This window comes from Ctenopharyngodon idella, chromosome 3 (assembly GCF_019924925.1).
Source record: "Ctenopharyngodon idella isolate HZGC_01 chromosome 3, HZGC01, whole genome shotgun sequence".
Lineage (NCBI taxonomy): Eukaryota > Metazoa > Chordata > Actinopteri > Cypriniformes > Xenocyprididae > Ctenopharyngodon > Ctenopharyngodon idella.
In genome coordinates, this window is record NC_067222.1 from 8,156,710 (window position 1) to 8,169,491 (window position 12,782).

The 12,782-nt window shown below is 36.8% G+C and overlaps 1 protein-coding gene across 1 annotated transcript; it reads right to left on the bottom strand.

Annotated features, from left to right (window-relative positions):
• Positions 1-327: 327 nt before the first annotated feature.
• On the bottom strand, positions 328-12,274 carry pick1 (protein interacting with prkca 1). Its single transcript, XM_051889373.1, has 13 exons — positions 12,103-12,274; positions 11,799-11,918; positions 11,415-11,526; positions 10,272-10,400; positions 9,493-9,559; positions 9,001-9,090; positions 7,147-7,200; positions 6,999-7,061; positions 6,511-6,644; positions 6,018-6,110; positions 5,882-5,932; positions 1,347-1,491; positions 328-1,263 (listed from the first exon to the last, which is right to left on the bottom strand). Exons 2-13 carry the CDS (start codon positions 11,837-11,839, stop codon positions 1,016-1,018), a joined length of 1,227 nt encoding a protein of 408 aa, XP_051745333.1. The 5' UTR covers positions 11,840-11,918; positions 12,103-12,274; the 3' UTR covers positions 328-1,015.
• Positions 12,275-12,782: the final 508 nt, after the last annotated feature.

Here is a 12,782-nt window from a genome sequence, read left to right on the forward strand (position 1 = left end):
CTAAGAGAATGTAACTGAAATGTTGAATCTATATTTTGTTAGCGGTTTTTTACATGGTTATCCTCCTCAACTATATCCTGATCAACTGTATCAGTGATTCACAGTGAAAAATAATAAACTGCACGTTTGTCTGGCTAATTTGTTTACAGTTTTACTAAAGTTCTGCTTAAAAACTGATATTTTTATTACATTTGAATTGTAAAACCTTTGATTCGGACAATTAAAACAGGTTTAGTCCAGTTAAAATGCCAGCCGTCGGTTTTGAGCTTCTGCCATCACACAAACGTGAATCATTCAGAGGAAAGGAGATGGAAAGCACCACACATATTCCTGAAACTGAGACGTTTAATAAGAAAAAGCCCATAAAACAAGTCTGATTTATATTTTTACTCACACAAAACAGGTTTCACAATCATCTTTCTTCATCAAACTTGTTTAAATAATTGTTTTTCTTACCTTAAAGACATTTGAATCGTTCTAGGATGTACATAAACCACAGTTACACAATTGAATTAAATTAAATAACCCCAAACAAAGACCAACAAAACAGTGTTTTTTTTAATGCTATAAGACATTCATCCAGTGTTTCAGAGGCAACAAAAGTAAATAGAAACTCACACAAGTTGTGCAAAAACTCATTTGAATATTTAACTTCAGGTCCCATTCATTTGAAATGTTTTAAACAAAAGAGTGCAAAGAAAACAAAAAATGTTTGTTTAAAAGTTTAAATTCCATCACCTTAGTAACTAAACATAACATTTTACTGAAATGTAACATGGCAACCAGGCGCTTCAGTGATTCCGTTTCTGTCTGATCAGTGTAGTTTTATCATAATAGAAATGTATCATATATAAATATGTAATATATAATCTAATGATTTAATTCATATTATTTATAAATCATCTTTCATTGAACACACAATATCTCATCTGTAGTTTCTTTCTGCCGCAGTGAGATCATTCACTTTCCCTTCATTGATTCCTTTATTAATTCACTCATTCATTCACTCACTCACTCACTCATCATCGATGAGTTTCTCGGCTCCGTTCTCAGTCTGCGGAGCGTCTTCGTCTCCTGCTCTGCTCGTCTCCTCCTCCTCCTCGTCCTCATAGGAGAGACTCTGTCCGCCGTAGTTGATGGTGGTTCGGGACAGATCCACCTCGATGGGGAACACGTCGGCGTCTTTCAGCACGGCGTAGCAGTCGTCGTAATAGCGCGACATGCCCGAGACGAAGCGCTGCAGCTGGAACACGATGTCCTGAACTGAAGGGGGAACGTAAAGGGTTAAAGCAGAGTAAAAAAGATCATGCGCTGTATTCTGATGCGTCTCTATCTGCTCAACACACCGTGTTTCTGGTCCAGGAGTTCGATTTTCTCCAAAACGTCCTTGCGCATCTTAGCGAATCGTGCACGAGCTTCCTGACGACAGCGCAGGATCAAACGGTACTCGTAGTTACCGGTGCTGACGCGGTACAACGGGTCACCCAATGCCTGAAACACAAAAAACACAGAGTTAAATATAGCTGCAAGCAGCCATTAAGGGGCCAAGCACAAAGAAGGCACAATAAGTCATGCCTGGCTGGGAGCATCACACTGACTGCAACAGTGAGCAATTAAAAGGCATATTAAGATGATTTTAGGCAAAATAACTGAAAAATCATAAACACAGTCATTAGTAAAGATTTAATGGTTTATCACTTTCGACCAATAGGTGGCGCTGTGACCAAATTAATGTGGTGTTGGCAGAGTGAGGTGACAATGACACTTGCAAAGTTTGGTGTCAATATGCCATCATTCCTCAAATTTGTTGCTGTGATAAGTGAAAACGATTTTGTCTATCGACACGAAATCCATAACTTTGTCAGCACAGTCCGAAGATAATACGATTCAATTTTGGTGAAAATCGGACAGACGGTCTAGGAGGAGTTCGAAAAAGTAGGTTTTGAAAGAAAATCAAAATGGTGGACAGGAAATTTGGCCAAATAAGGCAAAATTTGTATCTATGTTCTTGGCATGACCCAAGGAATCTATGAAGACCAGTGTTTCATTACAATAGGCTAATTTAATCAAAAGTTAAGGTGGCGCTGCCCCGAAACTTTGAGTTTCATAATGATATGCTAATGCATTCGTAAAATATATCATTTTATGACAAAATTAAAAATGGCCAATATGGGAAATTTGGATCAATTCGGCATGACTCCCTGAATTGAACGAGACCACATGTTTAATTTTTGGACAAACCGGTCAGAAGTCATAAGCAATAATAGCCATTTTTCCTATCTCCGGACCAGTAGGTGGAGCTGCTTGAAACGCAGCATGTTACCTCAGGTCATGCTTGTGGTGACAGACCAAGTTTTGTCTGAATACGATAAAAGCGTTGAGATACAGCCTTACATCAATTTTTACAAGTACTACGTAAAATTCCTTCGTGCGTTTTTTGAAAATGATGATCCGGTTCAAATTTCGTGAAAATCGGAGCAACGGCCTAGGAGGAGTTCAAAAAAGCATTTTTTTTTAGAAAATTCAAAATGGCAGAAGAATTTTGTTTCTAGCCCTTAAAGGATTAGTTCACTTTCATATAAAATTTTCCTGATAATTTACTCACCCCCATGTCACCCAAGATGTTCATGTCTTTCTTTCTTCAGTTGAAAAGAAATGAAGGTTTTTGATGAAAACATTCCAGGATTATTGTCCTTATAGTGGACTTCAATGGCCTCCAAACGGTTGAAGGTCAAAATTACAGTTTCAGTGCAGCTTTAAAGGGCTTTAAATGATACCAGATGAGGAATAAGGGTGTTATCTAGCGAAACTATTTGTCATTTTTGAAAAAAAAAAAAAAAAAAGTAAATGTATATGCTTTATATAAACAAATGATCGCCTTCCAAGTGCTTCCGCCAAAACCGTACTTTCGTATTCTTCAAAAAGCTTACGCTGTATGTATATAAACTACAATGTACACTGCCTTAGTTGGACTTGAGGACTGCAGCTACCGACAGCATGTGTTCTCAATAAAGAATCTGCTGAAGATACATCCAAGTCTCCTGGTCTTCGCTTCTGAGATTTCCAACAGTTTTGGTGCCGTGACCCGGATAGAGCTTCTCACCTGACTTCGCTCCAGACTGAATTTTTCATTAATTCAGACTCACCACGATCTGGTGAGTGTCATTCTATCCAAAGAACCGCTACAGACCAGTACATGTGGTTATCCTCTGCGCTGCCAGAGAAGTGTTAACAAACAGCTGCAGGGTTTTGTTAACAGGTTAGTCATCCTCTACTTAGTTAGAGAAGATTCATCCTCTGTTCAACCAGGGAAGGTTAACAACATTTACAGTGTGTTAACAGTAGTTTATCCCCTGTTTTGCCAGGGAAGTGGTTATCCTCTACATTGCTAGAGATGGTTTATCCTCTGTAAAGTTAGGGCAGATTTATCCTCTGCTTTACCAGGGAAGGTGATTTATCCTCTGTGTAATCAGGGAAGGTTGTTTATCCTCTGTTTAATCAGGGAAGGTGATGTGTTAACAGAATATAGTGATCCTCTATTTTGCTACAGAAGAAAGTTCATCCTCTGTTAAGTCAGGGAAGGTTACAATTGTTACAACTCTTACAGTGTGTTAGCAAGTTGATTCTACTCTGTTTGCCAGGGAAGGCTGAATACATTACGATGTGTATAAACTAGGTTATCCTCTGCTCTGTCAGGGAAGTGTTGAATGAGTACTGTTGTGCCAGAAAGACATTACAAAATGTTGAGAAAGAACGCTGGACTAATTCCAACAACTGAGAAAGGTGGACTAGCTACCCCTTTATTGACAGATAGTGAGTTTAAATCATTGTTAGGAGAGCACATGGACTCAATAGTGACTGAGTCAGTCAGGTTGGATTTGACAAAGAAATTTGGGATTCATCCAGAAGAAGTTTGGTCCATTGAAGAATGCAAAAAAGTACCTGGTACTTGTATTCGGAAGAAAAATATGAAGGGCATTATCTGCTGCCACAGAGAATTTACTCTATCCATTGCACAAGAACAAATCCAACGTATTGCTAAGTTGGAAGTGCAGAACAAACAGTTGCACACTCGAGTGTCTTGCCTCACTCGGAAGTTGGGCCGTAACAAAGCATCAACCAAAAGTGACTCAAAAGACCAACAGTCAGATGAAAGTTATCTTGACTTACAGTCTTTATGTAGAATAGAGAACAATATCAATATTGGATTGATGGATAAAGATGTAAATGCAGTTGAAGTGTGTGGAGCGAGACAAAAGGCTCAGAGTAGGGTAAAAGGGGTTGATGTTGTTCCATCTGCAACCGCCATAGTGCAGTTATAAGCAGTCAGTAAAGCTCTAGGTCCTGAAGACATAGAAAGACTTGCTAAGAGTTTGCCATCAGTGCAGAGAAATTTTTCTGAGTTTAGGAGAGAGTTGTCCAGAAAAATGAAGCTCTATGATATGTCCCTACCTTAAGTCACCCAGCTAATGTCACAAATCCTGAAAGAGTCAGAGTTCAGTGATTTTGAAAGTGCTGTAAATAATTCTGAGTTTCAGCATTCCAGCAAAGGTGAATTGAGAGAAGGAGTTCTGAGAGTGTTACAGAACCTTGTTGGACCTTAGGTGGACTGGTCAAAGATCACTAGTTGTGTACAGAAGAGGGATGAAACTGTAAGTGAGTACACTGAAAGATTTTGTCAGTCGGCTGCAGCATACAGTGGAATAGCAGACACTCCAGAGAAGGTGTTAGAGGATAATGGACCACTGGTCCGCATGTGGTTTGATGGGCTTTTATCAGAATACAGAAATGCATTGCCTTTCTTAGACCTCACATGGTCCAATGAAACCCTGCAAAACAACTTGGATAGGTTAGCTACTTGGGAAGGAGACTCCAAGGCAAGATTAAAGATTGCAGCAGCATCCTTTAAGGTCAACACAGAGAATCAACAGAAATGTAAATGTCCTAAGAGAGAGGGCAGTTGTCATTACTGTGGTAAACCTGGACATTGGATGAAAGAGTGTAGGAAAAACAAAAAGACATTAAGAGAAATGAACAGGTTTACTCAGCTCCTACTCAGTCTACTTGCTACATTGAAACTGCCCCTCCCCTCTTCTCCAAACACTTGGAGCAATAGCTTGCTGACATGCTAACCATTTGGGCTGTGAGTGCTTAATTTCCCCACTAATTTACAAGAAAGCTGAAAGACTCATTCTGAACAAAAGAAAGTTGACTGTCACTTCCACCATTTGGGGAACACTGGTTAGGTACACTCACAGCCTTAAATGTTATGCTACAGCACACTCCATTCAACCGTTTGGTGTCCATTGAAGTCCATTATAAGGAGAATAATCCTGGAATGTTTTCATCAAAAACCTTAATTTCTTTTCGACTGAAGAAAGAAAGACATGAACATCTTGGATGACATGGGGGTGAGTAAATTATCAGGAAAATTTTATATGAAAGTGAACTAATCCTGACACCTATAGACCAGTAAGGTGGGGATAAACTACTGAGAGAGGGGGAAACCTATGAGGAAGTCTTCACCACAGGGTTGGCCCCCGAGGCCCATTTATTGAATAGTTATGCTGATTGGATATAGGACTTGTGACACTCTAGAGTCTGGGGCGGGTTCCTATACCTGGATACTTCATTTGCACGCTTTGTTTAAGGTCGTCAGCCAGGTGCTTTGTCTCTTTTTCTAAGCACTTCCCCCTAAAATGTATATAAACTACAATGTACACTGCCTTAGTTGGACTTGATGACTGCAGCTACCGACAGCACGTGTTCTCAATAAAGAATCTGCTGAAGATACATCCAAGTCTCCTGGTCTTCGCTTCTGAGATTTCCAACAAGAGTTTTGTTTATACAAAGAGTAAATGAATGAAGTGAGTGAACTTACGATACAGCTGTACTCTTCATCATCCATCTCCTTCACCTTCAGACAGTATGACTGAATAAACACAAACACACATCAATAATCAATTAAATAAATCACCATAAACACTCCAAATGAATCTTCTCAAATGGTTTCATACCAAATACTCAAACTTGACGTCCAGGTACTTGCGGATGGTGAGTTTGGTGTCTGGAATCGCTTTGTGGAGATACGTGTTCAGATCATGCAGCATCTGACAGACAGACAGCATTATTAAAGGTGTTACTATTAATAATATTTATCAGTAAACACTTCACTATAAGGTCTCACCCTTGTTACTGTTAACATTAGTTAATGCAATTGAACTAACAATGGACAATATATTTCTTACAACAATCTTTGTTAATGTTAGTTGATAAAAATACAGTTCATTGTTTGTTCACACTGCATTAACTAATGTTAACACTTAAAAATGTGTTAGTAAATGTTGAAATTAACATTAAGATTAATAAACGCTATTGCTCATTAACTAATGTATTTTTTTGTTGTTATACACCATATGTTTTATGTATGTTACAGTTACTCTACATTCATCTATATTTTAGTCAGTATCTCTGTAAGAATAATAAATCATGTCAGATCTGATCTCTTACAGGTTTGATGGTCTTCAGCAGCTGAATGCCGAACTTCTCCATGTTTCGATGAGCTTCAGCAAACTTGACGAAGGCTTCGCTGGCGGCGGCCTGCGGCTCACGGACGCCGATGACAGAAAACACGTCGCCAAACGCTGAGAGAGAAAACCAAACATTATAATCACACATCAAATGAATATAGAGGATGATGGAGATGGTGGAGTGTTTTGTTGGTCATATTTGGTTATTAATACCAGACAACTTAATGTTACGGGTGAGTTGTGTAACTATAGTCCCTCTTTTGAATATCTGACCACAAACTGGATGCATTATCAGTCTTTCTTGTCTATAAAATGAACGTTCTGCAGGAGAAAGTGAGAAAGACTTTGATAATGTCACTAAAGTCACTTAAAACACACATTATGATTGAAACTAGTCTCTCTTGTCACTGTAATCTGTGGTCAGTGTGAACGGCCCTTTACTGTGTGTGTGAGTTTGTGATATCTGACCTCTGTGAGTCTGAGAGAGCTCATAGAAAGCTCTCAGGAGTCTCTTCGTGTGCTCCATCAGTCCTAAACACACACAAACACTCAGGTTATTTCCCTGTGAAACTCTCTCAGTCATTGGTTTAATGCAGCATCAGTGTGAATGAATGACCTTTATAAAGTTCAGCTGTTTTCTCCAGCTCCTCCAGCCTCTTCACCAGACCATCTGAAACACACAAACACAGATTTCACAGATCATATCCACACATGAACCTGTCAATACTCTCAGTGATGGAGCTCCCAAACAAAGGATGCAAGAAATCTCTAAGTACTGTAATGTGAAATAACGATACAAGTCATTTGTTGTACTATGATTTGTGTAGAAAAATATATTGTATTGCAATGATGAGAATCACAAATGGGTATTAAATAAAAACTCAAGAGCAAAAATCTGAGTGCATTACAGTACTGGAAATCATTTAACCCCTAAATTAAGGAGAATTTGGGGGTTTAAATTTGTTTGTCATAGAAATACCATCACAGTCCAAAATCTTAATTTTCTGAAAAACAAGATTCATTTTATAAATAAAAATCTTTCATGACCTGCACATTTAATCTGAACTAAAAAAATGACAGTTATTATTAAAGAGGCCACAATATGCCCTTTTACAGTCTTGATGTTGTTTTTGGGCTCTACTAGAACAGGTTTTTATGCTTGAATGTGCATTATTTTCCTCATATTCTCCATTGTTGCAGCTCCTCTCTTCCCAGTCTGTCAGTAAATGCTCCGTTTAGTTCCTGTCTCTATGAAGCTCCTTCTTCTGAAAAGCACAATGTGCTCTGATTGGTCAGCTGGAGCAGTGTGTTGTGATTTGCCAAGCACTTCAAGTGTGTTTGGGAAATGCCCCGCCCCTTACCATAACTGCCAGTTTCAACACTACTAACTAACTCAACCAGGCCCTGTCCCTTTATTTTGCTCAGGTAAAAGCCCTACAATTCTACTTTTATTTATTTATTTTATTTTTTTTGTCCAGAAAGCTTATATCATTTTATTTTGATAAAAATTTTTCCTTTTTTTAAATGCATTTTTGGAGATTTTTTTTGTAATTTTTCCTTTAAATTACTAGATTTTTATCAATAAATAATAAATAATTATATATTAATAACACATTCCGTCAACTTAAATTCACCATTTCTAACTCTGTTGATTCAGCTGAAAATATCTTACATTGGGTGTTTCAGCTGACCTCTTGTGGAAAAAAACAATAATACAACATGATATTTCATGACTCTCACCACTAGATGGCCTTATAGCTCTATATGGAGCAAATGAATGGTTCTTATAGGTCCTAAAGACAGTTTTATTAAGTTATTTCTTCAGTTATGCATTCAGGTATCTATTTAGACATTATAAAATCATTTGTTGGTAAATTTTAGCTTTTTAAGTTGTAATTTTAAAGGTTTTTCTATATATACTGAAGTGTCAGATATTGTAATAATTCAAGTTAGTGAGGTGGACAGCAGGAAATGTGTTCAAATCTAACCACTTCATATCTGTTTGTGGTCTGCATTGTGACTGATTTTTATGTAAAAAAAAAAAAAAAAAACATTCCACACATTCCACTCATTCCTATGCGGGTCAAATTGACCTACGAGGGACTCTTTTGTTACTATTTTTATTACAACCACATAAACTCCTCAAATTCAGTCAATTCGTGTGTGTATATTATAAGTTCAAGTGCGAATAAAGTCCTGAAGTCTTGGACCACTCAATTAAAAAAAAATAATAATTTCAGGACAAAATGACCTGAGAGATGGATGAGGATTAAATATCAGAGTATCTCTGACGTTTGATGCTCCTAAATCAACCCTTAAAGCTCATTTTCATACTGTGGCTTTTGAGTCTAATGCAGGAGGGGAAGTAGATAAAGTAAATTTTGATTTACTAGTTGTGTATAAAATATGCTGTATAAAGAAATAAGACACTGAGACAGACAGACAGAGAGAGAGAGACAGGCGGTCTGACCGTTGCACAGAATGGCTCTGCTGAGACCCAGAGCGTCTGCGGTTCCTGAACTCATGTTCTCCACCAGACGATGCTTCACCTTCTTCAGCACTGAAACACACACACACACACACACATATTACTGTCAAAATACACACACAAAGATCTTCACCACAAACCGACAGAATAAACTCTTGCTTTAACTTGAAGAAACTATGATAAATATTACTATTTATAATAAATAAATATCTAAAAATAAATCTCTGTTGACAACAAAAATCAAAATGAAAGGTTCAGGTGCAAAGGAATTGATTTGATTACATTTCAAAATTGTTAAGGTTTTATGAATTTTATTTGATATATTAACGTGCAATCTAGAAAAATATAAATGGAACACAAAGAATTTTGGGAAAAAATAAAAGGGATTTCTTAGGCTCTAAGAGAGAAACAAACACGTTTCTGCCTCCATTCAAACACAACGAATATTTACTGTTGTAAGTAAACAGTTTTTACCAATATCCAGAGATTTGCCCTGCTTCGGATCGGCCTGTAGTTTATTGTACTGGATCACGACTTCACCCTGCAGATCACAAACACATTCATCAAGACTAATAAACCCATCCTTCACAAAACATCATGTGATTTACTGATAAAGACTATTGCAGGCGTGTAGCAGCAGTTTTCATTTGATGATATATGGGTCAATGTTATGTCAATCTATGGATAATAATACTTGTGGTTCTTGTAATGTTCTGCAGTTTAATTTCATGTCATATGACATAATTTCCATGAATAAACATGATTCATATGAAGAATCCACTATTTAACACTGTAAAACATGAAAGATTTTCACACTGTTTCTATCAAATGAGAGTATAAATTCACTTAGTTAGCATGCAATTTCTGCAAAAACTGCAAACAAATGAACTGTAAATCTAACACTTAACAATAGTGTTTAAAAAAACAATACCTTCACTTTGGAAATGACATGTTTCAGGTTATTTGAACTGTATTACAACAAAACTGGAAAAAAAAACCCCAGAATGACTGATTAATTCAAGTTTCAAATCATCAAACGAGCAGTTTTGCTTGAGTGATGTTAAAGGAATGAGGATATCTCATCTGATTGATGGTTTATATTGTCTCCAAAAATGTAGACGACATTATCGTCCAGCTCTAAACGGCTCAATATGACTTTGAAACATAAGATATTATAAGCATTAACATTATGAATCTCCATAAAGCTACTTTAAAACAACGTGTACTCTGGATAGACACGTTTATAAACGCACCTGCACTGTCTGGATCATCTTGGCCACCTCCACTTTAGTCTTTCCTTTCACCGGTTTTCCGTTCACTCCAGTGATCTCGTCTCCTGCGGCCAGAGTCCCGTCCAGAGCGGCCGGAGTGTTATCAAACACCTGAACACACAACCATGATTTCTGTCATCTCAAATAAGACATCATAACTCATGAATCACACCTGCAAATTCATAAAAAGGCAAAAGGAGTGTGGACATCCTCTGCAGATATAGCTTTTCAGTGATTTTAACATATAAATGAAGTAAAAAATATAGATTTCTCGATTCTCATTTTGAAGAAATGATTTAATCCCAAAAATTGATCTTTTAGTCAGTGCTGTTTTCAGTTGATGCATGAACAAAACTTCACTAAACATTATTTGTACCACCTGCCATCCAATAATGACAATAAACTTTGTGCTTTGATACTTTTGATCAGAAACTAAGGCTCAGCTTTCAAATCCTGTCAGCTGCATCACATGTAATCGCTCAGTCAGTGTTTCAAAAGAGGAAAGGTGTCAATAAAACAGCTTGAGAACAATTTGTCACACTTTTAGCTTAGAAAAGCCATTCAGTGACCATAAACTCAATAGTTCAGAAGAAAAAATAACTAGAGAGAGCAGCATTTTGATAAATATATGCACTATATTACATACTCATTATATTTTTACTTGTTCTTCATGTACATTTGAATAAATCCATTATAAAAAGCCAACGTTTAAATGTTTTTATTTTATTATTATTATAAGTTATTATAACTTTATTATTATAAAAACAACCTTATGTGCAATTTAAAAGTTTGTATAATTAATTATTTTTTAACCTTTAATATTATAGTAATGTACCGACTGACAGGTTCCCTGTTTTCCTTGAGAAAAATTGACGTGAACTGTACCTGATATATACCCAAATGAATCGATATCAAATTTAAATTGAGCTTGTGAATTGAATCATGAAATTTGTGTCAATACCCAGCCCTAAAATGAAGCTTTCTGTTGCACTTTGACAAGAAAACAGAGGACATTATTTAGATGTGGCCCTCGTGCATTTGACGAAATATTCAAAGCGTCAGCAAAAACATACATATACATAACATTCCCATAGTCAGAGGAGGACGTGAGAGTAAAAGTGTGACCTGTACGATGTAGAGACACGGGCAGAACTGAGCTCCGCCCCCAATACTGATCCCAATCAGGTTCTGTGAGTCTTTCTTCAGAGTCACTGTTCCAGGAACTGTAGGAATCCCTCTGGACACAGACACAACATCACACACGTGTTAAATAGTCTTCATTTTATACACCAGATCTGCTGATTTATCTTTTTGTCGAATGCTCTACTTGAAGAGTGCTTGCTCTCCTTTCTTTCAATTGCAATTTCATACTTGACAACATGCAATGCAATAAGTGTGACTTGCATTAATATCTCCATTTCCTCCCCATTGTAGAAACACCACAGGATGTGACATCATGTAGACAAATAAATATTGATGTGCTATATGTTAATTATCAATATTACTCACAGTTTGTCCTCCTCCAGCTCATAGTCCATGTCTGTGAACATTATCAGCTCTGATCGTTTGTGCTCAATGTGGATCTGATGATCAAACTCTTTTCAATCATTCAGAAGCTGAACTCTCCAACTGAAATACAACAGTATTAATAAAACTCACATTTTAAATCATCTGTACTAACATCCCAACCTGAGACATGCTCTTTTTTTTTAAAGATGCATAATATTATTGTTGTTGTTAGTATTATTGCCGTTGTTATTATGAGTTGGCGACAGGTGTTAACGCAAATAAATAATTCGGGTGTCTCTCTTACCGCTCCGTCGATGAATAGTTGAAGCACAAAGATGTTATTAGCAATTGAAAATATTGAAACAATGTTTCAGTGTTATTTTATGAAGGTAATTGGATAAACATTGAGCTTTTTTCATCTGAACACCAGTCTGCAGGATGTTTTCTTCTTCTGCTGGTGTTTAATGGTGGCTGGAAAACCAACATAAAAGCGCATTTCCGCCTCCTACTGGACTGGAGTGTGAAGAGAAAAAAAAAAAACTAATTTCAAATTTTATGGAGAGAATATATATATATATATATATATATATATATAATTTCTCTTATATAGGCCTAACAGTTTTGAAGTATAGCAGTGTCTGGATCTTATTTATATATTATATTTTATATATTTAACAATTATTTGAGATACAATGACTGACATAAAACTATAAAATAATTTATTTAAAAAGCGCAAATTGTGATTGGTTGCGATCCTCTTATTTACATATGAGATGCGTCACAACTAACGGTCAGAGTCTCAGAGTCTCAGCCGGTTACTAGATTGAGCAGGTAATTTTCAGACATCTAAATTTTATAAACAAAACTCATTGCAAGTACTCCATAAAATCACAAATCAGTCATCATAATGTTACTGAACACTCAGGCCCACCAGAGTCGGCTGTCGTTGGTCGGCCGTCGCCGAAGAGCAAGCAGCGATCAGCA

Bases quoted from the DNA above. Each gene is read 5' to 3' on its own strand.
- pick1 (XM_051889373.1), bottom strand. From the start codon at position 11,839: ATGTTCACAGACATGGACTATGAGCTGGAGGAGGACAAACT. The intron at 10,401-11,414 runs GTCACACTTTTA...TTGTGTGTTCAG, and splicing joins CGTGTCTCTACATCGTACAG to GTGTTTGATAACACTCCGGC. The intron at 7,062-7,146 runs GTCATTCATTCA...GTGTGTGTTTAG, and splicing joins AACAGCTGAACTTTATAAAG to GACTGATGGAGCACACGAAG.